Here is a 27,807-nt window from a genome sequence, read left to right on the forward strand (position 1 = left end):
CTTACAGTTCTTCAATGTACGCTATAGGAACTTTAACTTATTAACTATAAAGGAATTACAAAAATATAAATATAATAGGTCACGCGGCCGAGTGACGGGTCATAAGATGCACCCGAGTATAGTCAAACGTTATCTGGCACATGCCGACCGCAGGTTTCTGCAGAGCCGAAAATTCGGTCGCAAATAATCGAACCCGCGGCCTAAACTCGTTTTATTGTCTGAAACTGGTCGAAACCGAAACTTCGGTCGGTCAATAATTGTAGGTTTTTTTTCATTATTAAAATTACATAAATAAAATAAATAATTGAGCATCGTAATTATGACAAAACAAACTGTCACGCCGTTAGGCAGCGGTTAGAACGCCATATCGTCGCTTCAGTTCGTTTTTATCCAGCAGAACAAAACACAAACTTAAAGAAATTAAGCTTCTTAGTTTTTTTTTTTACGAAAAAGGCATAATTAATGACCACAACTTAAGACAAAAATAGTTTAAAAACCCCTTAAATATAAAAAAAAAAAAAATATATAACTTCTGTACTCTTAACTCAATTTCATTAAAAATGGTATGTTGAACAAAAACGAACTAAAGCGACGATATAACTCTGTTTTTGCCATCCTCAATGGTTTTTGCATACATATATCGCTTCCTTTACATTCATACATCTTCTCACTCACGCACGTCGATTATTTATACTTTTGAAATATTTTTTGTAACTATTTAATATCAAAGCTTCACAAACTCAAGTGTAAAACGTATCTAAAGACTGATTCAGAAATATAATATAATAAAGTATTTGGTATCCAAAAATACATTGCAAAATTATGACTGATAACGATAAATTTTCGAGTAAGAAAAATGATACGGATTTATATCAGCCACCACTAAATGAGTGAAAGTTATTTAGCATAAGTTTCTAATCCATGTTTTTATTATGAATTACATTCCAATTTCAACTAAAAACATCGCGTCGTATAATAAACAATATTATTGAAACAAATTTTCCTTTGCCGCGTTCGGTAGTATTTTTTATGAAGAGTCCAAAGTGGAAAAATTCAAGATAAAAGTGTGTTCGATTGTCCGGTGCAGTGACTGTATGTAAGCAATATGCGTAATAATTTATGTACGTACAAGTAAGTTGATACTATAGAGTAACAATCGCATCCAATCTTCTTTCATTACGATAGATAAAATATTATACGAATTGATGTTACGCCTAATTGACCCTCGGACAACAAATAAGAAGTGCCTGTCCGCGGCGCTTACATCGCACATTCCTACATTCCACCGAAGAAATGTCCCACAAACTTTGCCTAAACCACTAAAACAGGTGTAAAGAGTACTTACAATCTTCGCACAGTCCCATTTCGGAAAATCTCGCTTCTAATCACAGAAAAAGGCACTTTTGGAACGGAGAAAACCGACACAGCGACATTAGGTTAGATTCAACAAGTAACTATGAAAATGAAATTGAAATATTATTCAGAGTTTGACAGCTGATCAACGTTTATTAGCTACGTTAGCGACATCTGTGGAGCGCGGAGAGAAGCTACTTCCGTCACGTGATCACACTTACATAAAAAGTATCGTAACTTCACTCATAACACGCAAATATTTTTATTTAATTTATTCAAAGATAAATCCATACATACAATGTATTAAATATGATTTTATTTGTCAAATCATACTAAACACGTAACTACGTAATGGAATGAGGAATAAGGAACAAAAATATTTAAGTATTATTAAATAATATTGTAATTTTATATACAATTTTGAATTAGATTTGTATTTGACGTGGCAAAAAATACTTAATCAATTTGAAGAAAACGTTTTTTTTGTTTGTTTCTGATTTTATAGCAGTAGGTATTTCCGTAAATACTCGTAGATGCATAAATAAATTAGACTTCAGAATGTTATTAACATTCAAACATTAATTAACTTTGCGGTCAAACATTTTATTAAATGTTAGTAAATTGTTATATTTTATTTTATTTTATTCAGAAAACATACAGTCATACAAAATAAGTATTAAAAACAACATTTTTTTAACATAAAAAGACCAATTAAGTTTTCATAAATTAAACAGATATAAACATTAAATGTGACAAAAAAATAAAAAATAAATAAGAATTTTAAGTGAGAAAATAATAATTGTTGACATTTGCGTTTTCCATGGAGGTAATAAATTAAAATAAATAAAAATACCGAATGTACACTCCGAGCCAACGACGCACACACATGATCGCACATATAAAACATACCCAAACATATACATTACATGCGGCACATATACATAGCATAAACCACTCAAGATGCACATTCAGCAACTATCCCAAATAATCGACCCCATGAAGAAATTTTCTGTACAAATGCAACGTGCAGTTTAAAATGTCTACATCAATACTGAGTCCGTTATAATTGTATATATAACAACTTGCCGAATTTCACATGTATACTGGTTTCGATACGCATCCGTCTCTTCGTCAGGACATAATTTATACTAACATGAAAATCTCACGTTCATCTTTCTTCAATTCGCGGGTAATGTACGCCTGCAACATGCTTATTTAATTAAATTTTATTGATTATCTGCTTAATAAGTTAATGGCTTTATTAACAATATTAAAAAAAACATGCAGGTACTGAAAAATACTGAACAAATAAAAATTTATTTCAAATTTATGACCGATAAACTAAAAAAACTACGAGAATACATTCTAATAATGTTTTCTACACTGATTCTTTATTCTTTATTCCATTTCCGTACCTAATGGTGCATCATTTTTCTTACATGAAGGCAAAATGATCAGATGTCTTACGCTTCAATAAATATTTCATATAAATAAATATTTCATATCAACCATGTCGGGAATCGAACCCGAGACCTCTTTCATGGCAGGCAAATGCGCTGATCACTATACCACGAGGTCGACAACACTGATTATACCTATGTTATTTTACATCGTTGGTTTTTAAATATTTTTTTCTGTACAGTAGGTATTTTACTATCGGCCTCGTGGTGTAGTGGTCAGAGCTTTTGCCAACCATGCAAGAGGTCTCGAGTTCGATTACTGACATGGTTGACATGAAATATTTATTTAAAAGGGTGATTTTAGACTAGAATATTTTATAGTCCCTGGACAGGCACCTAAAGCCTGAGACTGATCATCTTACCTTCATGTAACAAAAATAATCAAGATACGCTGTGATTGGTGCAGTGTCTTATGCACCATTAGGTGCGGAAAGGAAATGATGATAAGGTATTTTCAATTATACCTCATTGGTTTTCAAATATTTTGTTTTCTTTACAGTAGGTATTTCAAATGATACCGAATTGGTTTTTAAAATATTTTGTTCTACACAGTAGGTATTTCAAATTTTTGGTTTTTAAATATTTTATATTTATGTGAAGAGAATACGAATTTATAGGTACCTACATGTCTACATCTAAATGAACATTTATTTATTTTTTATTTCAAACATAAATGGCTGGTTAAACTCACCTTCTAAAAAATGATGTTACTACCACTTGTATAAAATCGAATAATGAAAGTTAAATGTTTAACTGGGTAAGTTTTATTGAAATAACGTCACCAGTCATTTGGATACTATTTGTTAGGTGTTTTTAATTAAATTAGTTTCGGTTTTTATTGATGATTTTAATTTTTCATTCCTTTAAAAATGTTGAACTAATAAGTTAAGCCTAATCAATTAATTAATTAACATAGAAAACCTCCAATGTTTCCCAATATTTTATATCCTATTGGATGGGTGTCGAGAGAATTATCACTATTTACTGATATTTAAAATGTTTTGTGTACCTGAAATTATGTATTTTTTATTTTGTATTGATTTATTTGTTTATAAAAACTCCCATACTGTATAAACGCTGTTGAAAAAAAATCTTTAATAATAAAAATGAGTTTACAAACATCAAAACGAACTTTGGGACTGGCTTTATATTTATGGCTTATAATTATGTTTTGTAACACTGTTTTGACTTTTCTGTAAAACTGTTTTTTGTACTTATAGGTCATTTTCACACCACAGCAAAAATTCACCCGGCCCGATAAAAAAACATAAGGTGAATTGACTTTTATCGAATTGATAATATTTTTTTTTCATTAATTTGCAAGGAAACGCACGAACCAGTACACCAGGGCCCCGATTACAATGGGAAGTTAACAGAGTTATCTTCGACTGTCTATAAAGAAAAACCGATATTTGTGTACGAAAATGATTATATTTGCATGAACATTTAAAGTATCTTTGTCGGTAACCAATAATTCAACGTGTTTAGAAGAAAAAAATCTATGCGTATTCTGCTGTTCATACAGAAAACTTAATTTTACTTAGTAGATAAAATTAAAGATAATCGTTAATTTCCCATTGCAATCGGGGCCCAGCCCGACTACTCTCCACTTTATTTCACGAATTTTTAACCTGCGAGTAGAAACTAGAGTAGTCTTAAAATATGTTGATCATGTTTATGAATATATTGTATACCATTATTGTATTGCCCTTGTTCGTCTTTGCCATATTGTTTTTTTGTCTTTTTGTTTAGTTTCTTGTACACATGTTTCTTCATATACCTGTTGTTATTGGCTTGGACCGTATGTATAATAAATACATAAATGAGTCTGCACCTACCCTAATTTTACGGTGGATTGGCACGGGCTCGATATATGTGAAATGGGTCATACTTATAAGTCGTCCAACAATAGATTTGAAGACAATAGAATAAGTAAAAAAGTGATGGATGCAAAATCTTAAATTTTTATTTTTGAATATAAATAAAAGCTTTTGAAATAATTTAAATTTTGTGATATTTTTCTTAAATTCTAGGATAAACAACTGTTAATTTCTCATTGTTACCCACATAGCAGAGTTTTCTTAGTTCTGCAGTGAATAAACCAACAGAGTTTGCATTCCACCCTGTGTGGAAAACGTAGCCAGTATAATTCCCTAAGTAGCGGAGTAATAATTTGACTGGTCTTAGAGATTCCTCAAATAAATCTTCATAATAAACATTTAAAAAGTTGAGTTGTTGGTTTGTTTGAATCCCTGTAAAAATAGCTGGAAACTTTTCCTTTTTTACGATAAAAGGATTTCCATATTAAAAACCAGTTTTACTTCCACATAAATACGAGTGAACGTCGTTTTTATTTGAATATGCTAATGAAATAATAATTAATTTGGCGACTATATGCATATTTTTATAATATTAATAAGTTGTCAATGACGAAAAAAAATATTTTCACAAAACTTGATACATGAATATGTGACAAATATTGATTCTGACCTTGAAGAGTGCGATATTTTGTGACATATATGTATCTTAGGTTTGACCGTCTTTTGGCCAAATCACATCAGGATCCGCGAAAGACGTCACAGCTGAACCAAACAAAATTGAATAACATCGCGCCACTTCATATTTTTGTCGAAATATTCGTCATCAAATGTCAGTTGGTAGATACGAATGTTTATTGCCCTCACAGTATCTAACCACGTAACCACGCTAGATTATTTGACCATGGTTTTATGAATTATAAAATATTTTTATTTTTATGTAAGAATCCCAAAACGACGGCCGGAAAAAACACGTGAATACTTTGGTGAAAATGATTTTTATGGTGGTAATAATTTTCAAGGACTATTCAGTGTAATATTTTTAAAGGATGTCTCAAGACTTTGTTTTCTCCTACGCTAGAACTAAAAATAATTTCGACGGTGGAAGAGAAAAAGTTTCTAAGCGACGTGTAGCCAACTTTACATAAGAGCTAATGATTTTTTTTAACTAATAAAAAATTCCATATTTATTTTTTTACCTAAATTGAGTAGAAATTACGCGAAAAATATACTAGATTTTTCATAATAAAAAAAACTTTAATTGGTTTTTCTGTAAGCTGCTAGGTACATGTCGCTTAAGAACTATTTCCTTTCCACTGTCGATATGTATCTTGTATAATTTCAATGTCAAAAAGTACCTATTTTTGACTGATGAGTTTCGTTATGCCTCGCACTGAAGCTACGAGTTTTTTGAGTCATAGATCATTATTGCATAAATCCGTACTAGAGAATAGTGATATCTCCTTTTAAAAAAATTGACACAGTGACATGTGAACATTTTGTAATTACTTGCGAACCTTTATAAAAAATATACATACTAATGGATGACTTTAAAGCGTCATTTCTGAATTTTTTTACCCAACCATTTTACAAAATTCTAAATGTTAATAAAAAATATGAAGGTAATAATTTAAAACTATCTAAGGATTGTCCATATAAAAAATAATTTAAATATTGTACTGAAATGCAAAAATCCTGTTTTTGGAAATGAATTTGTGCAATTACTCAATATGGTGAAGGTGTATAGTGGGATTCGCATTTTAGTGCGATTATTTGTTTTAAATTACGAAGAGACGGGTATGTCTCGAAACCGGTAGACTTAAAAAAGCCGGTGAGTGTTTGTTGTTTGTTTACAATTATTTACTAACAATTAATACAATGTTTGACCACAAAGTTAATACGTTAACTTATTATAATGCATTGTGAATACAGTGTCAAAATATTTTGAATGCAAAACAAGCAGTAAACTTGTATATTCAATAGAAACATAAAGTATGAAAAAAACGTAGTAATTTCCGCTCTTTCCGATTTGGCGGAATAGAGCATTGTTTTATTTTATGTTGTGTCAGTGTTGCCGCATTCTGTTAAATAATTAATCGGCATTTAACTGCACGATTGGATACTTTTATAATTATTGGGTAGCGAGATATTATTTCAAGTTTCTTGCAACACGCATAATATGAATACCATTCGTTACATTGAAAATGTAAAGAACTGCTGGCTCCGATTGATGGTTGTTATTAGTTTATTGATACATTTAAACTAAATAGAGCAATTTATAGAGCAATCAGCCTTTTGAGCGCTGTTGGCAAAATGTATGGAAGAATACTGATTGATAGAGTAAGAAAAGTTACAAAGGATAGAGTGTGGGATATTCAGAGCGGTTTTATGAATGGAAGAGGATGTATGGATCAAATATTTGCTTTACGAAACATGACAGAAAAATTTCTTGCTAAAAACCAAAAGCTTTTCTGCGCATTTGTCGATCTGCAAAAAGCGTTTGATAGAGTTGACAGAGAAAAATTATGGAAGGTGTTATCGGAGTACGGAGTAAGCGGAAATCTAACACGTGCTATTGCTTCTCTGTATAAAGACAGCACAGCATGTGTTAGGGTAAATGGATCATACACATCGTGGTTTGACATTCATAAAGGAGTGAAGCAGGGATGTGTTATGTCACCATGGCTGTTCAACGTGTATATCGATAACTGCATGAAAGAACTGAAAGGCTTAAGAATGGGAGCAAAAATGGGTGATTGAAAAGTCAATTGTCTTTTGTATGCTGACGATGCTGTACTCCTTGCTAATAACAAAGAGGAACTGCAATTCTTGGTAACAAAGGTCTACGATGTATGCAAGAGAAGCGATTTGCTGATGAATGTCGATAAATCGAATGTGATGGTTTTTGAAAGAAATGAAAGTATGACTAAATGTGAAATCACTGTGAATGGAGTTATACTAAAACAAGTAGAGGAATTTGTGTATCTGGGAAGTATGTTCACTAGGGATGGAATGACTGAGAAAGATATTGAAAGGAGGGTGAGTGCCGGGAACAGAGTGAACGGTGCACTTAAATCGACCTTGGCAAATAAATGGTTGTCACAAGAGGCAAAATTGGCAGTTCACAACGGAGTCCTGGTCCCATCCCTGATGTATGGGAGCGAAGTATGGACTTGGAAAAACAGGGATGAAAGTAAGCTGAATGCTGTCGAAATGCGATCTCTCAGGCGAATGTGTGGTAAAACTATGTACGATAAATGCACAAATGTTGAGATCCGTACATTATGTAAGGCTGAGACAAGCATTATCGACAAAATCAAGAAAGGAGTTCTGCGCTGGTTTGGACATGTAGAACGAATGGACAGCGAGAGAACGGCTAAGAATATTTACAATGCGAATGTTGATGGATGCAGAAATAGAGGAAGACCGAGAAAGACATGGCATGACCAAATCCAACAAATACTTAAATATGGACATGTCAAAAGTCGGAATAATCGGCGCGCGTGCATGAGAAGATGTATGAATGTAGAGGAAGCGAGATCTGTATGCAAAGATAGAGTGTTGTGGCGTTCTATCCTCTCTGCCTACCCTTACGGGGAAACGGCGTGATGGTTTGTTTGTTTGTTTTTTTTAAACTAAATGATAATAAAACCTAGAGTTCTGAATTGAATGAAAGGTCCCTTTAAAATTGGCTGAATATTGCTATTTTCTACATTTAAATATTAAAAATAAAAAGAAAGTACACCGAAACCTCTTTTTACACTGAGTAGATTAGCGAACAAGCGGAGTTGTATAGTACATAAAATAGTTTAAAAAATGGACTCCATCCAAAGACAAATAGCTATCAGGTCATTTTACTGATTTTAAGAAGTTTCTGATTAGCCCACTACGAGTATTTAATATTCCTCTTATAAAATGGATAAAATAAAGGCTTATATGAAAGCAGAAAAATCCACTTTTACAAAATATAAACCTTGTAAGGCGACTAATAATAACAACTCTTATTTTAAAAATATACACATTTTTAAATTTTTTTTTCAAACTGGTTATACTTTCCGGTAACCGCTTGGAAAATCGAGCTCGGCGCCCGCTAAACTGGCCCGCGCCGCCCCGCAAACGCAAACGCTTGGCACTGTGGCCATGATCTCACACATAACCGTGTAAAAAAAGTAAATAAAAAAAATAAAAATGCCGGATCATCAATCGATTGGGGATTAAAAAAATAATTGTTTACTATTTATTGAACCTGATTATTCACTATCACAAACATAATATTATACGCCAAGCAAGTAAAAAAAGCAATGTAGGGTATTCCAATAACAAAAAGTTTAATGATTTACTATTACGCATTGTTAAATTAATGTTGAAACTTTTTAAAATTTAATTTCTGGTCGGTGTTTTTTCGAAACCGTATAAAATGAGGTATCAATCTTTTACCTACAGCTAACATGCGACAACAAAAATCATAAGTTTATTCTAAAAATGTCGTATACATTAACTTTAAAATATAAGTCACAGATATATATATGTTTATTGTAAAACAATATCAATAAATAAATTCGTAAGAACCGGTTGCAATGTTTAGTTTAGTTAATATATTATTTTTTTGTCAAAATGTGTTGCGTGAAAAAAATGAGCTAAAACAATCTATTTTACCCATATTTTGGAAGCAACTGGTGCCAACACATGATAAGCTATATCGACATAACATTAATGGATATAATCAAACTTGATTGATCATTTCATAATATGTTTGATCAAATTGTCGACTTCTGGAATCAATGTTTTTAATTCCTTTTTTAGGGTTTCATTAAATTTTTTATAACATGCTACTTTTATACTGTCGGATTTCCCGCTCTTTTGTTGAAAAATAACCATAGAAAATTAGTAAAATTTCGTATCATAGATAATTTGTTTTTCAGTTTAGAACGCATTTGGCAAAAATATTAAGAGGAAACGCGTTCTCACTTTTCTTGATATAAACATATTCTCGTATTTCCTTCCTGGATTTTAGCACAAGGGCAATGTTTTTTTTTATACACTAGATATTTACCGTTGGCGAGTATCTTATCATTTAGCTTTTTATGATAAATTATTTCGTGTGAGAACTAGAACAACAACAACAACAAACCATCACGCCGTTTCCCTGTAGGGGTAGGCAGAGAGGATAGAACGCCATTACACTCTATCTTGGCATACATACCTCGCTTCCTCTACATTCATACATCTTCTTATGCACGCACGCCAATTATTCCTACTTTTGACATGTCCATCTTCAAGTATTTGATGGACTTGATCGTGCCTTATCTTTCTCGGTCTTCCTCGTTTTCTGCATCCATCAACATTTGCATCGTAGATCCTTTTAGCCGTTCTTTTGCTGCCCATTCGCTCTACATGTCCAAACCAACGCAGCACCCCTTTCTTGATTCTGTCAATAATGCATGTCTCAGCCTTACATACTTCAGGAGAACTAGAACCATACCAAAACCCAATAAGCGCCCAGTTTTATATGCAGTCTTTGGACGTACGGAATACAAATATGATAAATAATTTTGAAAAACGGAAAAGGTATTGACGCAGGAAATTTCATTCTGTTACTTTCTTAAAAAAAAAACAACAAATTGGTTCAATTTTGAAGTGAAAACGGGACTGCCCGACGTCGATTTTAGTTAGGCAAAATTAGTTCTTCTGTAGTTTTCTTTTTCGTAAAGTATCGGGGAGGCATTTGCGAGAGAGTGACCGAAAAACAATGTTCAAATACCCATTCATCAAAATTATCTGGCATTCCATATCTTCTTAAGTATATATTAGAATTGTCAACGATACTACAATTATTTTTACACAGAGAAGTTCGGTACTGAAAAATCATGTTTTTAATAGCTCATAACAACAAGGCGACTTTAAAATTTGAGATTAAAGACGGTCAATCGAAACATGTCTTGTACTGTATACATATTGCTATAGCGTGTGTATAATAATTATTATATTAATATGATAGCAAGTCAGCAAATGATTTAACATGTAAATATGGCTGACTAACAGTGACCCCGGTTTCGTGTCACAGAACTACAATGGAATTGGAATTATTATGTAGATACAGATATGTATATATATATTTACATTCTATTACATTTATGGGTTATCATTGATCAGTCCTTTTACGAAAAAAAAACTTAAATTATTTGGATATTGACTTTTGTGACGTCATGCAAATAATAGGAGAATTTGTTATTAAATGTAGGCATAAGCTGGACGTTTAAAAAAATGCTTTGATTGCTCTATAACTGTGCAAAAACAAAACAGGTGGTACCTTCCATTCTAATTTATGAAATAAGATAATTAGTTATATTATTAAGTACATTTTAAAATTTTAACTGCTCTCAGCTAGTGTCGTATCTGTGGTAATGAAATACACAAAAATAATAAGGATTTATCTGTTGAAACATTGGTCTCTTTAGATGAAATATTTCGAGGCTTATGTTCCAGCGTTAGTCCACAAAACTTGCCCAATTTATTGATTTTCGCACATATTTTTACAGTTTTCTGGGTAATGTTCGTTGAGGAGTATATAAATTATAGTTAAAGAAAATATGAATTTTACTGTATATTTTTAAAATAATGTAATTCAAAATTAAAAAGTACCGGAGCCGCACAATAACGTTTCGGGCATTGTTTAGTCTCGGACCAGTTTAATCTAACGTACCCAACTATGACGAAAACATACAAAAAAAATATAAACATGAACTTTGACATAATTTTATTTTTTAACACTGTGACAATAATAACAGTACTTATTTAAACCATTCATTTTCACAGAAAGTTTTAATGTATTTTAAAAATTCATAAATGGTAAGAATAGAAATTATATTTGTAATCTAAAGAAAAGTAAAAAAATGAACACTGTATTTGAGGGAAAGTTCTTTTTGAATAACACTTTCGAATTATCGTCAAACACAGAAAAAAATATGTTGATTTACACCAACAAATAAAAAGGTTTCCTCTATAAATAGTAAATACCTAATACTTACATGTTATTATAATATAAGCAAAAAACTGTATCGAGTTTTACAACACAAAATTATTTACATATTTTATTCTTATGGATAGTTTATTTGGTATATTTCAAATTAAAAATATTTCTGTTCAACATAATTTAAAAGGGTTTCGATGAACAAGCGTTCTCTTTGGAAACAAATTCATGGCCCCGATTGCAATGGGAAGTTAACAGAGTTATCTTGGACTGGCAAAATAAAGAAAAAACGATATTTGTGTAAGAAAATGAGTATATTTGCATGAACATTTCAAGTATCTTCATCGGTAACCTATAATAATTATTGAACATTTTAAAAAGAAAAAAATGTTTGCAGATTCTGCTTTTCATACAGAAAACATAATTTTACTTTGCATATAAAATTATATTCTACTATCCGTGGCCCTGTTATAGGTCCTGTCGGATATACAGATCTGGTGGCTTCTAAAAAGAATTTCAAGGCTTTTAAAAAGTTTTGTAATCATTTCGGCGAATTGATCATGTCCAATCAATTTAATCCCAGTCAGTGAAGAATTTACTTCCCTCTCTTCTCAATCCAATGAAGTACATATTATGTACTTCTGGATTACTTTCTTTCAGCACAAAGATGCTAAGACTACCAGATTTCAGAGAGCTCCTTCGGGCAGCTTTTCTCGTTTGACAACGAGCAAATTTTCCCTGTATGTGGGCACTTTGTAGGCAAGGAGACTTATGTCCTCAGATGCTGTGTGCGGTATGCGGTATGTGGTGGGTAAGCTGTATATAAAATTAAAGATAATAGTTAACTTCCTATTGTAAAACAAGCCCTGGGCCCTGATTATTAATGGGAAGTTAACATTTATCTTCAACACTTATTTGTTTATAAATTTGTATAAACCACTTAATTTTTTTAATTACACTTCGACCGGTTTCGCATTCACACTCGAAACCGGTCGAAGTGTAATTAAAAAATTAAGTGGTTTATACAAATTTATAAACAAATAAGTGTAAAATGTCATACCACAAAGTGAAAAATGTTTTTGATAACAATAATATTTATCTTCAATTGTATCTACAAAGTAAAATTAAGTTTTCTTAAATATAACACGCACACAATTTTTTTCTAAACATATTCAATCGTACACATTTTCATACATTAATTTCGATTTTACTTTATAGACAGGCGAAGACAACTTTGTTAACTTCCAATTGTATTTATCTACAATTGCTTCTACATAAAAAAAATAGGTATGTAAAATTGAATATATACGTGCAAGTAAAATAAATTTTTAGACATGTTCAAGTACTGGTTTCCGACGAGGACACTTTAAATTTTCATACAAACATTACACATTTTTGTTCAGAAAATTCGATTTTACTTTATAGACAACGAGCTGAACCCGGCAATGCTTTGCTATTGCTAGATTTTAGTACATACTCGAATATAAATTATATGAACACAGTAGAAAGTTCAATATCAATTATTGTATTTAGCGTACTTGTTGTACCTAGGTACCTGTTTATGATTGAATTCCAGAGCTTAAATTAATTAATTTTAAAATATTTCATTTAACCCTTTATAGGTCTGAGGCAAATATACGTGCCACTTTCAAAAAAGGTCAATATCTTTACTAATTTCCATCTAAAATTATGTTTATGTACTTGTTTCGTTAGGTAAACAGACAGTGGTCAATATAAATGTCATTTTTGGTACAAATTGAAACCGGTGGTGCAAGTGGTGGCAAAAACAAAATATGTGTCACTTATATTTGCCACCGAACATCCCCGCGCGGAACTTTGCGCTGTTTGGACATGTCTCGACTTGTTTCTCTGTTTTTTTCGATTCCAAACCGTCTACAGGGAGAAAACAGGTAAGATTTATATTTTTTAATGATCACATAATAGTATTAAATACTAAAAACATATTTAATGTTCGCAGTTTTAAGCTTTAATCAAGTTTTCATCAAAAATGCAAAAAAATGGTCCCGTCCTATAAAGGTTTAAGTAGGTACCTAGGTACTTTTTTACGTTTAAATTTCAAAATATTAAATAATGAATTTCCAAATATAGGATTCATTTTGCAAATCTCAATCTCTGATCTTCCAACCAACAGGGGTGCACTGTATGTGGGAACATAATTTTCAAAAATGAATTAAATGTCAGTTAATATTATTTTATCGTTACTGAAAACCCATTAAAAAGAAACAAGTGGGCAGAAATTTTAAGGAATTTAAGGAAAGAATCTGATTGGGATCCACAAAAAACGAATGTGGTTTGTAAACATTCAAAAATATTTTTTTTACGCGAAAAAATAGCACCTACCAATTTTTTATTATTTGCATTCTCGTCGGATGCAACCCCGGTGAAGGATAAAAAAAACATTTACATTCCTAATCTTTTTTCTACTTAATAAATTTTAGATTTTAGTAGCTATAAATATGCTCGTGGCAAAAATCTACAGAAACAAGAAAACCGCACGTCAATCAATTTGATGGTTATTCAGTCTATCGAGGGCACACATGCAAACATCGCCTTTTATATACATACATAGGTTGAAGATTGAAGATAATTTTGTTTACTGTGTGTATTCGGTAGATAATCTAGATAATAGAGTTATCTTCAATTAAGGATTAATTTCATTTTCAAACTACAAAAAAAAAGTTTAAAAAGATGAGTCTTTGGAGAAAAAAATTTAGAATTCTTTAATAAGTTTTCCTTGAGGAATATTTCTTCAAAATTTCGCGGCCTGGGCTGGTATTCCGAACGCAATTATAGTACGGTATAGCGAGGTTTTACGTACTAAATACGCGTTATAGCGCACTGTAAATGCGTATATACACACATGATAACTCCAAAATTGACAATGTTTTGCTATGTCCACTTTTGTGAATGCTTTTTAAAAAATATATTTCCATTTTATCTAAACTTTAATGATAACTCCAGTAAGTCACAGTTATAATTTACTCAAAAAGCGATATGTATATATTTTTAGTTTATTTTTACACCACAGAATTGTGTTTTCCATATGAGAATTAAATATGTTTACACATTTTTTAAACATATTTTATTACAGATCTTAAATTTTTTTATACAAAACACACTTTTTTCAACTGTATAGACAGTTTAACTTTTTGCTGTAATCGGGACCCATGGGGGAATAAAAAAATATTAGGTCAACCTCAGAAAGGATGATTGGAAGACCTTACCTTAGAGAAACTATCTGAAATATCATTATCATCAACATCCGCGTATAATAGTGCATTGGGCACTGCATTGGCAGACCAATCGAGGCGTATCCCGAACCAATTTTAAACTTAGAATCAGTCATGTATTTTTAAATTACGATTTTTTACTAAAAACATTAAATTTGTTAAAACTTAACGATAGAAGAAAAATTATAGACCCTTTAAATTTATTCGAAATTGTAAATTCAATATGGGATTGCCCTGAACTATTATCTCTCATCAACTTCAGGGTGCCTGGAAGAATGACTAGACAGGTGCCACCGTTTTGTAGCAACAATTCGCGGAAGTATATACTTGTAATGTCGTATTGAACAGACTTCATGAACTCGGCAATAGTTATTCCCACGTATCGGATATATTTAGTGCAGGGTATTGTTTCTATAGAACAAACCTTTTGAACTTTCTCAAAGATGGTTAATTTATATATTGATTTATTTATACATTTTATAATATATACCATTTTTTGTTCACTTTGCCCAGCCGTATAAAACAGTACTTACGAAATATTTTCTTGAAATATTTTATTATTTAATTTGTTTTTTTAAATTTATTTCTAAATTGTTTAAACTTTCTACGGAAAATGTTATATAATTTTTAGGTTTTTTTTTTTATAAATCTTGGGTAAAAGGAAATTTATGTTTTTAAAAAAAAAAAAATATTAAGCCAAATATGTTAGTATTATAAATTTTTGGAAAAGGCAGATTTACCGTTTATGTTAATAAAATAAAAAAAAAATAAAAAAATAAAAGATTCAGAAATATTGCTGTGTCAAAATACCTAACTAAGATGTACAAAGAAAATAACATACCTCTAAATAAATGCATTGAATACAATATTTTGAGTTTTTACAGACAAGAGACTGAATTTCTATCCCCAGGGAGTTATTGAGATTTAAGATCAATCTAAGGCAAAATGGCGAATATTACACCGCGTGTAAAGTGGCCACTGAAACCAGCCAAGGACCGATAATAAACGCTCTAAATGCTCCTATTTCAATATTTCCTTCTCTAAAATATTCTCCATCTCTGTTGTAATTTGTTAAATACATTTTTTTGGATGTTCAATAAAATTATTTTGGCATTCGTAAATCCTACATGGTAAGTGATGACAGTACTAAAAGTGATTATCTCCTGAAATCATAAACCTCTTTATCATATGATTTATAATACCTTCATGTTTTGTAAAAGGTAAGTACAGTCGGCTTTAAATTTTATCGAGAAAACATTTTATTAGTATTTAAAGTAACTATGTATCCTTGTAGACAGGGGTCAGTACTATATTATAAGATCCTGACGTCACTGCGACCTGTGTAGATCTACATAATATTGTGACGGGTGTCCGTAATTTAATTCTAGTCCTCCAAAGAGTGTTAGGCATAAGGTGGTTCGATTTCATAATAAACATTGAAGCCCGAGAACGGACGCAGCAGCCTCCTATAACGAGCGTCTTGAGGATGCAGCGGTGGACCTGGCTTGGATACGTGCTACGCATACCTCAGGAGAACCTAAACCCAAGTTGGCTCCTTTACACATTTTAATTAATTTGTTTTAGGAACTATAGAAGATCACCATACATAATACTAGACACGTTACAAAATAAATGTTGTACGTTTTAGAAAAATAAATAATTTATTTATACGTAAAACTGATTAAATCAGTTTTAATCATTTTTATTAATCACCACGCACAGGCCATGCCTATGTGCGATTATTTTTCGTTCATTTCCTCCTATTTTTATACACGACTACCTCCAATTAAACCTTACTCTCCTACCTAAGGAATTGCAAAACATTAAATCTTTGGTAAAGTTTAAATGAGGTTTGAGGTCCTGGATTAGCATGGAAAACACAGATAGACACTTTTTTTGAATAATAGGGAAATATCACATTATTTATCATTTTTATAGTAATAAAGGTCAATGAAATACTGTCCAGTAAAAAATGATTGTTTGCTAATTGTTAGGAGCATAAAAAATATTTTTTAATTTGTTATTTTGAAATCCCAAAAAAAATTATCCAAATCGCTAAAACAGTCATTTCAATGGCCACGCTCCTAATACGTCATGATTCATTCAATTCAACTCAATTCAATTTATTTATTTTAAATATAACATATACATTACAAAAATATATTCAATCCGTACATATTATGAAAAAGGAAAAAAAAATACACGAAAGAGACTCATGTCAAAGTAGTCGAAGAATCCTGCTCCGGAAATCCCCTTCGGATACATGAAACAGATCAATATCCAGAGCGATGTTGTTCAGCATAGCGGTAGCCCTTCCAACAGGCATAACCATAGGCAGGTTGGTCCTGAATATCGGAATATGAAACAATCTATGCTGACGCTGTCTTAGGTAATTATCAGGAACATACAAACCAATGCTCATCATAATTTCAGAATTATCGATCATACCACGCAACAATCGATAAAAATGTGTGGTCAAATACACATTCCTTCTAGTCTCTAAACTGTTGTAGCCAAGCATACCCTGAAGAAACTCGGTCGGGTAGAGCCAAGGAGAATACCCGCACTCTCTCATGTTTATTTGTTCCTTGCCATTGAAATGTGTGTAAAACAATTTCACGAATCTTTACGTCACAACAACGAAGGCCAAACACGTCGCGTTTTTCTACGAACGTATTTTTATTGAATGTCTTTTTTACACTATGAAACTATTCTCCACAATATCCATGTTGATTTTTAAAATACAATTAATTATTCTAAATCCGTTTTATATATTTTTATCGGTATTCGTAGTATGTGATATTTCCCTATTATTGTGTTGCAAATAAATCTTGTTTTTGTGGAAGTTTTTTTTCATGAGTATATCATTGTATATTTATTTATATATTTGAAAAATCACATAAGCAAAATTGCAGGCAAATATTCTACTTAAAAGCTTTGGATAAATCAAACAAGCGGAGAAGTGTGGTAAAGCGGAATACTTGAAAGGATCTATCGGTTTCTATATTAAAGGCAATGCCTGTTCTAAACCGATATGTTGCGGCAAAAAAATAAAATAATATAGGAACGTATTTGCAAACGTGTACACAGATCTTAAATTATTATTAAGATTTTTAAAAAAAGTCGTTATAAGTGTTGTGAAATAAATTTATAATGCATGCATATTTAAATTTTTTAAATTTATTTTATTGCTCTAAAAAACTTATAATTTTTAAAGTGCTAATGTTGTATTAGTTTTTTTATTATTATTATCTAGTGATTCTCAACTTTACTGTGTTATATTTTTATTTAGAACATAAGATTTTCTCATGGTTATTGTTATCTTTTATTTAGAGATGATTATTGTGACTAATCTACTACGTGAATACTAATGTGTGCTACATAATTATTGTGCACTGCTGTGATTATTTCTGTAAATCATTTTTGTAAAAGGTTCTTTAAACCGTTGATGTATAAATAAATAAATAAATATGATAAGTATGAATGTAATATATAAGTATGTATATTATATAATAAGAATTTATATAATACAATAAGTATGTACATAATATATAAGTATGTTCATAACATACGTTTCATTCATCACGTTTATAACATAAACAGATAATCTACAAATTAAGTTATAATCGTAAACAAATTTCTGACTCTTTGCTTCCCATATCTATCAACCATTTGCCAATTTATTTCCCAAAACATGTTCTACTTTCGTTTTTCCACATGTAAGGCACTAAGTTATATAGCTTTGGTCCCGTAAAAACAAAAGATCTGAAATACCGCTACACGCGCTCTAGGCATCATTAAGTCATTCCTCACAGAACTTCGTGTTTCGTGCGCGTAGTGAACTCTGTCTAGGGTATAATAATAATAATATTTGGCTGATTTATATAGCGCCATTTTTATAAAAAATTCACCTCAAGAGCGCTTTACAATTGTATATCTAAACTTACATTCTAACTAAACTTAAGTGATACATTATATTTCCCGATTTAAAATTAAGCGTATGATAGTTTAAAGAAGTGGGATTTTAGTTGGGATCTGAACTGACTGGGACTGTCGATGATTCGTAAGTTTGAAGGCAATTGGTTCCAGGCAGAGGGGCCGGCGGCGGCAAAAGCACGATCTCCAAATCTAGTGTTTGGGGAGCGCCGGATTTCGACAAGTTTTCCTCTTCCTGAACCAAATGCTGATCTAAGAGTAGATTTTCTTTGACATGTATTTTGCCTAATACAAAGGTCCGATAGGTATTTTGGAGCCTTTTCATAAAGGGATTTGAATACTGTCCAGCACAGCTTGTATTTTATTCTCTCTGGGCTTTTTAACCAGTGCAAATCTCGAAGATGTTGTGAGATGTGAGAATATTTTTTTACTCCCGTAATAAGCCTTGCTGTAGCATTGCAAACAGATTGAAGTTTATTAGTTTGATATTTTGGGAGATTTGAGTATATTCCATTACAGTAATCTAGACGCGAAATGACATAAACATTTACAAGAGCTTTAGTTGCATCTATTGTAAATAACTCACTATTAGAAAATGGGAATTGAGTTGGGGTAGAGTGAGATTCGAACCACAGACCTTTGGTCCGCTAGTCCAAGACACTAACCACAGGACCACAACCCGATCTGAACTTAGTAGACATTATAATAATAAATATGTACATCTCCCTTCCCCTCCTTATCTTCTCTACAAGCATTCTTGTCCTAATCCCGTCCAATTTACAATAATTTACTGTTCTTAAAAAAATATAAAATATTCTTTGATTATTGAAAAATATATACGAGTACATGAAAATAACATTTTTATATGTATAAACTTATAGGTATTTATTTAATATGTGATATATTTTCTTTACTAACTTTGTATGCTTTGTGGAAATCTGTTATTAGTTCTGAGTTTATACAGTATTTGTTTGTTTACTATAAATATGTATGTAGAACTGTTGATTTCCCAAATAAAATAAAATGAAATTAATAAATAATAAAAATAGCAGCATACTCTAATCCTGTTTTTCTTTTTTTCTGCATAATTTTGGGTATTTTTTTTTTTGCTTATTAATTGCAATGACTTATGTATCCCTTCATAAATTCGTTTCTATGTAGGATTGTATAAGTGTCGTATATACGAGTATGTACGTACTATACTTTCGCACAAAGTAACAATCAAAGGAATGGCCCACGCTCAGACGTTGAAGTCTTTGTGGGCATTTTTTCAAAATTGCGCTCTCTTGCTGTAGTTTGAAGCTGTTTTTTTGTAATGTATATCTTTTTAAATTTTTTTTTTATTCATAAATTTCATAAAAAGTACATATTTTTGTAAAATTCTAAACATATTTACTTTTACACATCTAGTAAATGTTATCACTGTAACTCTCCAAAAAAAGAGACTAACTCTTGTGCTTGGAGAGTGACTTACACTGTTTTAGTTGTTAATTTATAAGAGTTTATATAATTTTAAATACGAGTACACGAAAAGAAAAATAAAAACATAGGATATATAAAGGAAAAACATAAAACAATAATACATTCATACTAATTAAAATTTAATGTTGTTTTTACACGAGTTCAAAAAATTTCTTTAGATTAACTTTAAATTTATTTATTGATGTATTATTTTTAATAGTTTTTAGTGCATTAGGAAGATTATTCTAATTTTTTACACCTTTGAAGACAATGCTATTTTGACTATGACTTGTATGGAATTTAGGAATTTTAATATTATGTTGGTATCAGAGTGACTTATTCATTTCAAATTCTTTTATTTTTCTCTTTTATATAGATTTGTAAAATAGAATTTATTTTATAAAGAGTGTCTAGTGTATGAACCTTAAATATTTTATATAGACTTTCCGTATTGAATTTTGAGGGTTTCTTTAAAATTACTTTTTATAATAATTAATCTTTGTACTATTTTAAGAGGATTTAATATATTGGCATATGCACCACCCTATCCTACAATACCAATTAGTAAATTTTTTAATAATATTGTTATTTTATGCGAAAATTATGACGTATTGTAGTTTGTAAAAATAAACCAATAAAAATACATAAAAGAATGTAGTTATAAGAAAAAGAATATTCAATACATGTGATGTATTATTTTTAAATTGTAGGATGGATTACTTATAGTAACAAGATTTTGGAAATACCGTTTATTCCGTTAATCTGACTGTACGCCAACCATGTATGTACAATATGAACATTATCTTCTTATCATACAATTTACACTAACATAATAACACCTTACAAAGTTATCATTTTATGTACATTCTTAGTAATAGTACGTAAGAAGGAATTACAATATTTCACAATGCCGTTACATACATTAATTTTCCCAAATCAGCCACCGAATTTCAAACGTTTTATTATATTCATCTCCACATTTACTGACAATTATTTTGACAGGTATTTTTTGTACTCCGTGACACTTGACACGATATTTGTTGATTTCTGCGTATATTTGGAAGTGCATTCAATATATTTTAAGACGTGAAAGGCTGCGTTAAATGTCAAACAATGATCGCTCGAGTATCCAAATTTGCGGAATAAATAAAAGCTCAACAGATTATGGAAATATTTTTGTATACAGCAAGCCAGCAAAACATTTCCTAATGATATACAAATGTTAAATTTAAAGACATTCCTAATTTGAAGTAGCCTACAAATTTCCGCTAATAGTCAATTATGGGACAACATATCCTAGTGGGAAATATAAACTTAAAAATATTACACGTTTTTTTAGTTATCAAAAATAGATTTTATAATGCCTGTTAATGTATATTATTCATTAATTTAACATATTGGGTGCTGGCATAAGTTCCGTTTACTTTTTTTATTAATTTTAAAATGCTTCGAAATTAAAAAAAAAATGGTTTAGGCCGTCATTTGAAAGAAATTTTTCTGTTCTACTATTAACTTTGTTTGCTTTTACATTACATATCTTATTTTATTTGATTACAAGCCTCAGAAATATCAAGGAGACGAAAGAGAGCATTTTCGACACTTCGCCGCTTTAATTCGTTTTTGTCCAACAGATCATTTTTAACGAAACTGAGTGTGTACGTGAGTTCTGAGAAAGCCTTTATTTATGGAATTCAAATAAATAAAATATATTTTTTAATTGTTTAAGGGATTTTTTTAACAAATTGTGTCGTAAGTTGTGGTCATTAATTATGCCTATATCGTAAAAAAATTCAAGCTTTATTTCTGCAGATTTGTGTTTTGGTATGTTGGACAAAAACGAACTGAAGCGACGATCTCTTTCCTTTCGCGTTCAATCGAGAGAATAAATTTGCGTAGTGTACGGTAAAGATGCTATAAATTATTGACTAATTTGGTGTAATTTTTTTGTTGCGTCCTGTTGTTCTCTTCATTTGAAAAAAAAATTACACTACTTTTGTTAACACTGACAAATTTTCCAAATTTTCATTATCCTACGACAAGTTAGTAAATTATTCATAGCATCTTCACCGTACACTGCGCACATATCACGAGCAGCTTTAAAAGCTAAATCACCTCGATTGAACGCGAACAGAAAGAGTTGTGGAAAATACTCACTTTCGTCTACTTGACATTCCATTATGAAGGCTAGTTATAAAATAAAATAATATAAATAATAAAATAAAACCAAACACGTGCCGTCCTCGTGGTGTAATGGTCAGAGCGTTTGCCTATCATGCAAGAGGTCGCATTGATATGAAAGATTTATTTAAAAGGGTGTTTTCACACTATAATATTTCAAAGCCCCTAGGCCTCGATTATGATGGGAAGAAAAAGACGTCATACCTTCACCTTGACGGTACAGTTGAAGATGAATTCTCTCTAGCGATTACGAAGATACACTACCGACAAGTTTTGGATAGGTACATCGATATGAAACAAGAAGAAGCGTATGTCACGGTAAAAATCGTTCTTGCTCTAACTATAATGCTTTTTTTTATCTATTGATATATTTAACACGCCCATTAATATATTTAAAAATAAATGAATACTCATTCTTTCTGGCTGCGATACGATCCCACTTGCTATTTAATGATGCTCACACTTACACGCACCCGAACATTTACTCGCACACAAATACACCTCTACACTTAATCTCATACAAATACACATAAACACACCCTTTTGTTGTACCACAATTTAAAATGTGTGATTTTTATTTAGAAACTTCGCTCGTCTGTCTTTAAACCGTATCTTTTTATGGTATTATATCATTGTCGACTGTTTGTTTCTGTAAAATAAATAAATAAATAAAAATATTTTTGGTGTTTATTTTTAAATTTGGTGAAAAACGGACAAAACTTATTCAACATTGATTTGTCTGTCCGGTCAGACGGTGACGCGAACAATATTATTATTTTTGCTGATGCGGACGTTATTGATATTGTATTTTTGGTATTTTTTTTTATTGATTCTTTAGTGTTAGACAGTTGTACGAATAAAGTGAACACTCGAAAACTGGTTTCGTCTTTTCAAACTCCGGACACAATTTCATCGTCAATATGAATGTTCACATAAATACGTACATTATGTAGAATGTTAGTCTTATGATGATGCACAGTAAGTAGTGTCTGGCGTCGATGCAGTATTATTACCAAATCTATTTTGGCGCAGCGAAAGACATGGATGCAACTTTATCAATTGACCACGATCTATGCACGCGTGTTATGAGTTCATGAAGAAACCACCTATTGATTTATTTTTGATCGGTTCTCATTTTTTAATTTGTTGCAACAGATAGAGAAAACATTTTTAAGAAGGTAATATTGGAGTCTAGGAATTTACAGGGCTTATGCCTGTCATTAGCTGGTTTAAGTGGCCACTTTACACACTGTGTAACATTCACCATTCTGCCTATCCAATCAAAAGTTCTATTACGATGCAAAAAAACACGCCTTACATTTGGTGCTATTCCTAACCCACGATTACAAACACTATCTTTATCGGTACACATCGAGGCGGTATAAGGAAACATCGATATTTATATATAAACATGTGTATATTTGTATGAAATTTCAAAGTATTTTCGTCGGTAACCCGTAAATGAACATGTTTTGAAAAAAAGAATCGTAAACATATTATATTTTTCATACAGAAAATGTAATTTTACTTCGTAGATAAAATTTTAACTTCCTATTAGAATACGGGTCCTGGCCGTCGCATCATCTCGGTTCTTTAAATCGGATGCCGTGGACAAACGATTTAAGTGTTAGTACTGTAAATTAATCATGTATATTTATAATATTTACTGTTAGTTTAACTTTTCATCTTATTGTACTGTAATTCTAAAGGGCTTACAGATGTAAACAATTCAGGTATACTTGTACAAAGTATTTGCTTAATAAATCTTTGTCCAGTACCTAATGTCAATAAAGTGACAATATGTCACCTGACCGTGAATTTCTTACATCCTCTTATATCTTGTGAAGTGGTGGATGTACATTAGATTACGTTGTATAATACTATTAATAAATACGTGAATATAAAGTCATTTAATATTTATTTACAAATTGTTTTTAGAAGTATGTTAGGTATGTCCCCGATGATAATGTTTCGTCCTGATTTTTTTGAAGTGCTAGCAACGCGTCCTTTAACACCTAGAGTCCGTTCAGAATCGCACTGTTGTGAACAAAACAGTAGAAAGATGGGCAAATATGGTAGGTCCCGTTTTTGGGCATATTGAGTTATGCATACAAATTTATTTATTTACATATACGCACAAGGGGCATTTTTAAGGACATATTTATAAATAAAATAATATTATAAAGGAAAGTAGAAAGACACAATGGTATTTAGTAGACTTGGTGGAAGTGGAAGCGGGAGAGAGGTGTTTATAATTTTGATTCAGTGATCGATTGAAAGAAGACAACTTGTTATCAAAGAAATAAAGACTGGTATGTTTGTTGGCAGACCTAAGAATTCTGGGCATAGAGGAATGAAAACCATAGTTCGTTCTATGGTTATTGGTATGAAAGAGTAAGTTTTGTCTGAGGTTTCTAGTTGGGATATTACATTTTTTTGAGCTCAGTAGTTCAGGCGCATCAAAGAGTGAGTTGAGAATTTTAAATAGGACTAGAAGGTCGGATTTATTTCGACGGTCTTGAAGAGAAGATATATTTAAGCTAGTTTGGATTGGATTCAAACTAACGCTGTTTTTTTTTTTTACATTTTTGCTCTGTCATCATCATCAGTGGCGCTAGAGCCCGTTGTAGGCCCTGGCCTCCTCCAGAATTTGTCTTCATTCTTCCCTGTACCCTGAGGCTCTTTTCGAGTTTATCAGGCCAATTGCTCTAATGCCACTTTTCACATTATCCAGCCATCTTAATTTTGCTCTGTCTCCGCTTCGTCTGCCTTCCAGAGTGGTATAAAGATTTTTTTAGCGGTACGATTACCATTAATTCTGAGCACATGGCCCAACAATTGTGATCTTCTTATGTTTAAGAATTGTGCAATGTTGGGTTCGCCATACAGTGCCTTGAATTCAGGATTAAACCGTCTCATCCACACTCCAAAAACAGCACCAAATCTCTTCCTTTATATTTTTCTTTCAAATACTAATACCATGTTTTCATCTCATTTGGTTATAACCCAGCATTTGGCACCATATGCAATGACCGGTCTGAGGAGAGTTTTGTAATTAACAATACTCAAATCAATAATGAAACGCTTTAAGCTCGAGGAACCCTCGCAACAGAAATTTATTTAAAAAATTAGTGTTCAGTTTGCCAAGCATACAGGGTTCTTCGTGAAACCATTAATTTGATGCGTGACAAGTTTGGCGACAACATTACTTCTTGGCCTCCACGACCCTGTAAATTGACGCCATTAGAATATTTATTTTAGGCTTATAAAACAAATATACAACTCATGAAGCACTGGAAGCCAATATAATAAGCATTATTTCGGAAATAATTCCGGATTTGATGGAAAAAGTAGCCAAAAATTACACCGACAGAATGCGCTATGTAATTGTTATTTAGTCGCGGAGGACATTATACTGATATCAATGTCAAAAAATAAATGTGTACACTCATCCATCCCAACGAAAAAACTCATTCTAAAAAAGTTCTTGCTTCTTTTATTTGAATTTAAGGTTGTATCGCGTTTTAAAAACACCCGATATTTATGATGGGTCTTTTTAATACAATATCTGTACTGATAGGTCACAAATACTGTCTTGATGATTGGTGCGCGATGTTCATTCATTGATGTATTTTATCTTGTTATAAATAACTGGGTTCAAACTGTCAGTAGGGTCACAGTGAGTCACATCTTTCTGTAGGGTGTGATCCTGTAAAATGCTGCGAACGCCCGGTTGCATTCCACCGCCATCATTACTGACTAGTCCTATTTGGTAGCGGCCATGTCGCAAACCCTGGGCAACGGGATCACACTCAGAACGGTGTGATCACAGCAGATAACGAGAGGATGAAAGGCGAGTTTCTGGCGCCTCAAAACCGAAACCAACCGGCTAAGGGAAAGTAACCCCGACGGAGAAATCCACCAGAGAAGGCAATGGAAAACCACGCTGGTCATCTTTTCCCAGGAATCACTATGGCGAGTACATCCAATAAGCAGTTGTCCTGGCTGCGGAATACAAGAGTAGCATAGGATCGAGAAGCTTTCGCTGTAGTGATCTCCAACACCGAGGGACTTGACAAGGCACCGCAAGAAGAAGAAGAAGAATAAAATAAGTGTATATTTTTACTTAAGTAAATAAATAAAAAATATAATGGCTGTTTCATCATCTCAGTTATTATTTGTCCCAAAAAACGGACATTGCCGAAAATACATATTTATTTATACTTTTACATTGTTTGTATTCTTTTTTTTTATAAAGAATAACTGTGGTGTCCTGTGCCGAGGGAAACATTTTTCAAAATGTGAAACATGCCTTAAATGAGTTATTTAACAAAGTTAACACAATAATAATAATAAAAAAACGCAATTAATCTAAATAACCTAATTATCATTAACATAATAAACAAAAATAATCTAAAAAAACATAACCAATTTTATAGACCAACAGACCAAATTTCATAAACTGTACACACATTTTATCTATTTGGCTTAATCTACTCATCAATCCGTGTGCAACCCACCTCCACTATCCATTTCTTAATAGCAATTTTATGCTGTGAGTACTTACTAATTGTCCTTATGGATAATGGAAGTAGATTGTACACTTTAACCGAGTAGTAGGCCAATCCTCTTTGACCGAAGGTTGTATTCATTTTTATATGGGAAGTAAATAGTTATTTTAGTACACATTTATATAGGATATTACAGAATTTAAATCAAAATGTATGCAGAAATGTCCGTTTAAAAGAACTAAGAAAAAGTGCATACTCTTTTGACATGTACTGTAATCTTAATTGATCAAAAAAGGGGAGATTAAATTAAAAATAAACAATTACTTCATTCCTCATTGGTTGACATAATTAAGGAGGCTGCAGCGTAAAAGAGGGATTCGAAAACCTCTATCTCTTTGCAAATGTCCACAAATGTAAATAAACAGCAAAAGTGACGAGGTTACGGTGATTTATGTACACACATAGTTGCACACGATCACACTGCATTTTTATGTTTTTTTCATGACGTTTAATGAATATTCCGCGACCAATACGTGGCTGGCTTCCTGTGTAGTATGGTTATTCTTGCATCTGGGTGACTTATATGCCCATACATACATTAAATTGCATTGTGTACGGGGATTTAGAATATTAATTTTATCATGAATTATAAGCAATGTCAATCCAAAACACGCAAACCTTAAGAATCTAATAAAAGGTGTCACATTATCGGCTAATTTTCAATATTGTTAGATTTACGACAAGCGGATATAAAAACCATATAAGTTTACTCCTACCAATATGGAATGAATAAATTCATCACATTTTTTCATACTTTTTTATTTTATTTATATTTTGGACAATACAGTATAATTATTTATTTATCTCATT

At 31.6% G+C, this 27,807-nt stretch overlaps 1 protein-coding gene across 7 annotated transcripts in view; it reads right to left on the bottom strand.

The window, feature by feature from the left end:
- LOC148285616 (transcription factor HNF-4 homolog) overlaps positions 1–27,807 on the bottom strand; it is a 233,560-nt gene that overhangs the window by 111,242 nt on the left and 94,511 nt on the right. For 2 of the 7 annotated variants that reach the window (XM_088243252.1, XM_088243245.1), the window contains exon 1: positions 1,346–1,458. The exons of the other annotated variants lie outside the window; for them this stretch is intronic. In XM_088243252.1, the coding sequence (XP_088099378.1) occupies positions 1,346–1,364 (19 nt within the window). In that variant the 5' untranslated portion in view covers positions 1,365–1,458. Of the gene's footprint in view, positions 1–1,345; positions 1,459–27,807 lie in introns of those variants that run through there. 7 annotated transcript variants of the gene reach the window in all.

This window comes from Micrasema longulum, unplaced genomic scaffold (genome assembly GCF_059751315.1).
Source record: "Micrasema longulum isolate JH-2025_06_02 unplaced genomic scaffold, ASM5975131v1 h1tg000020l, whole genome shotgun sequence".
NCBI lineage: Eukaryota > Metazoa > Arthropoda > Insecta > Trichoptera > Brachycentridae > Micrasema > Micrasema longulum.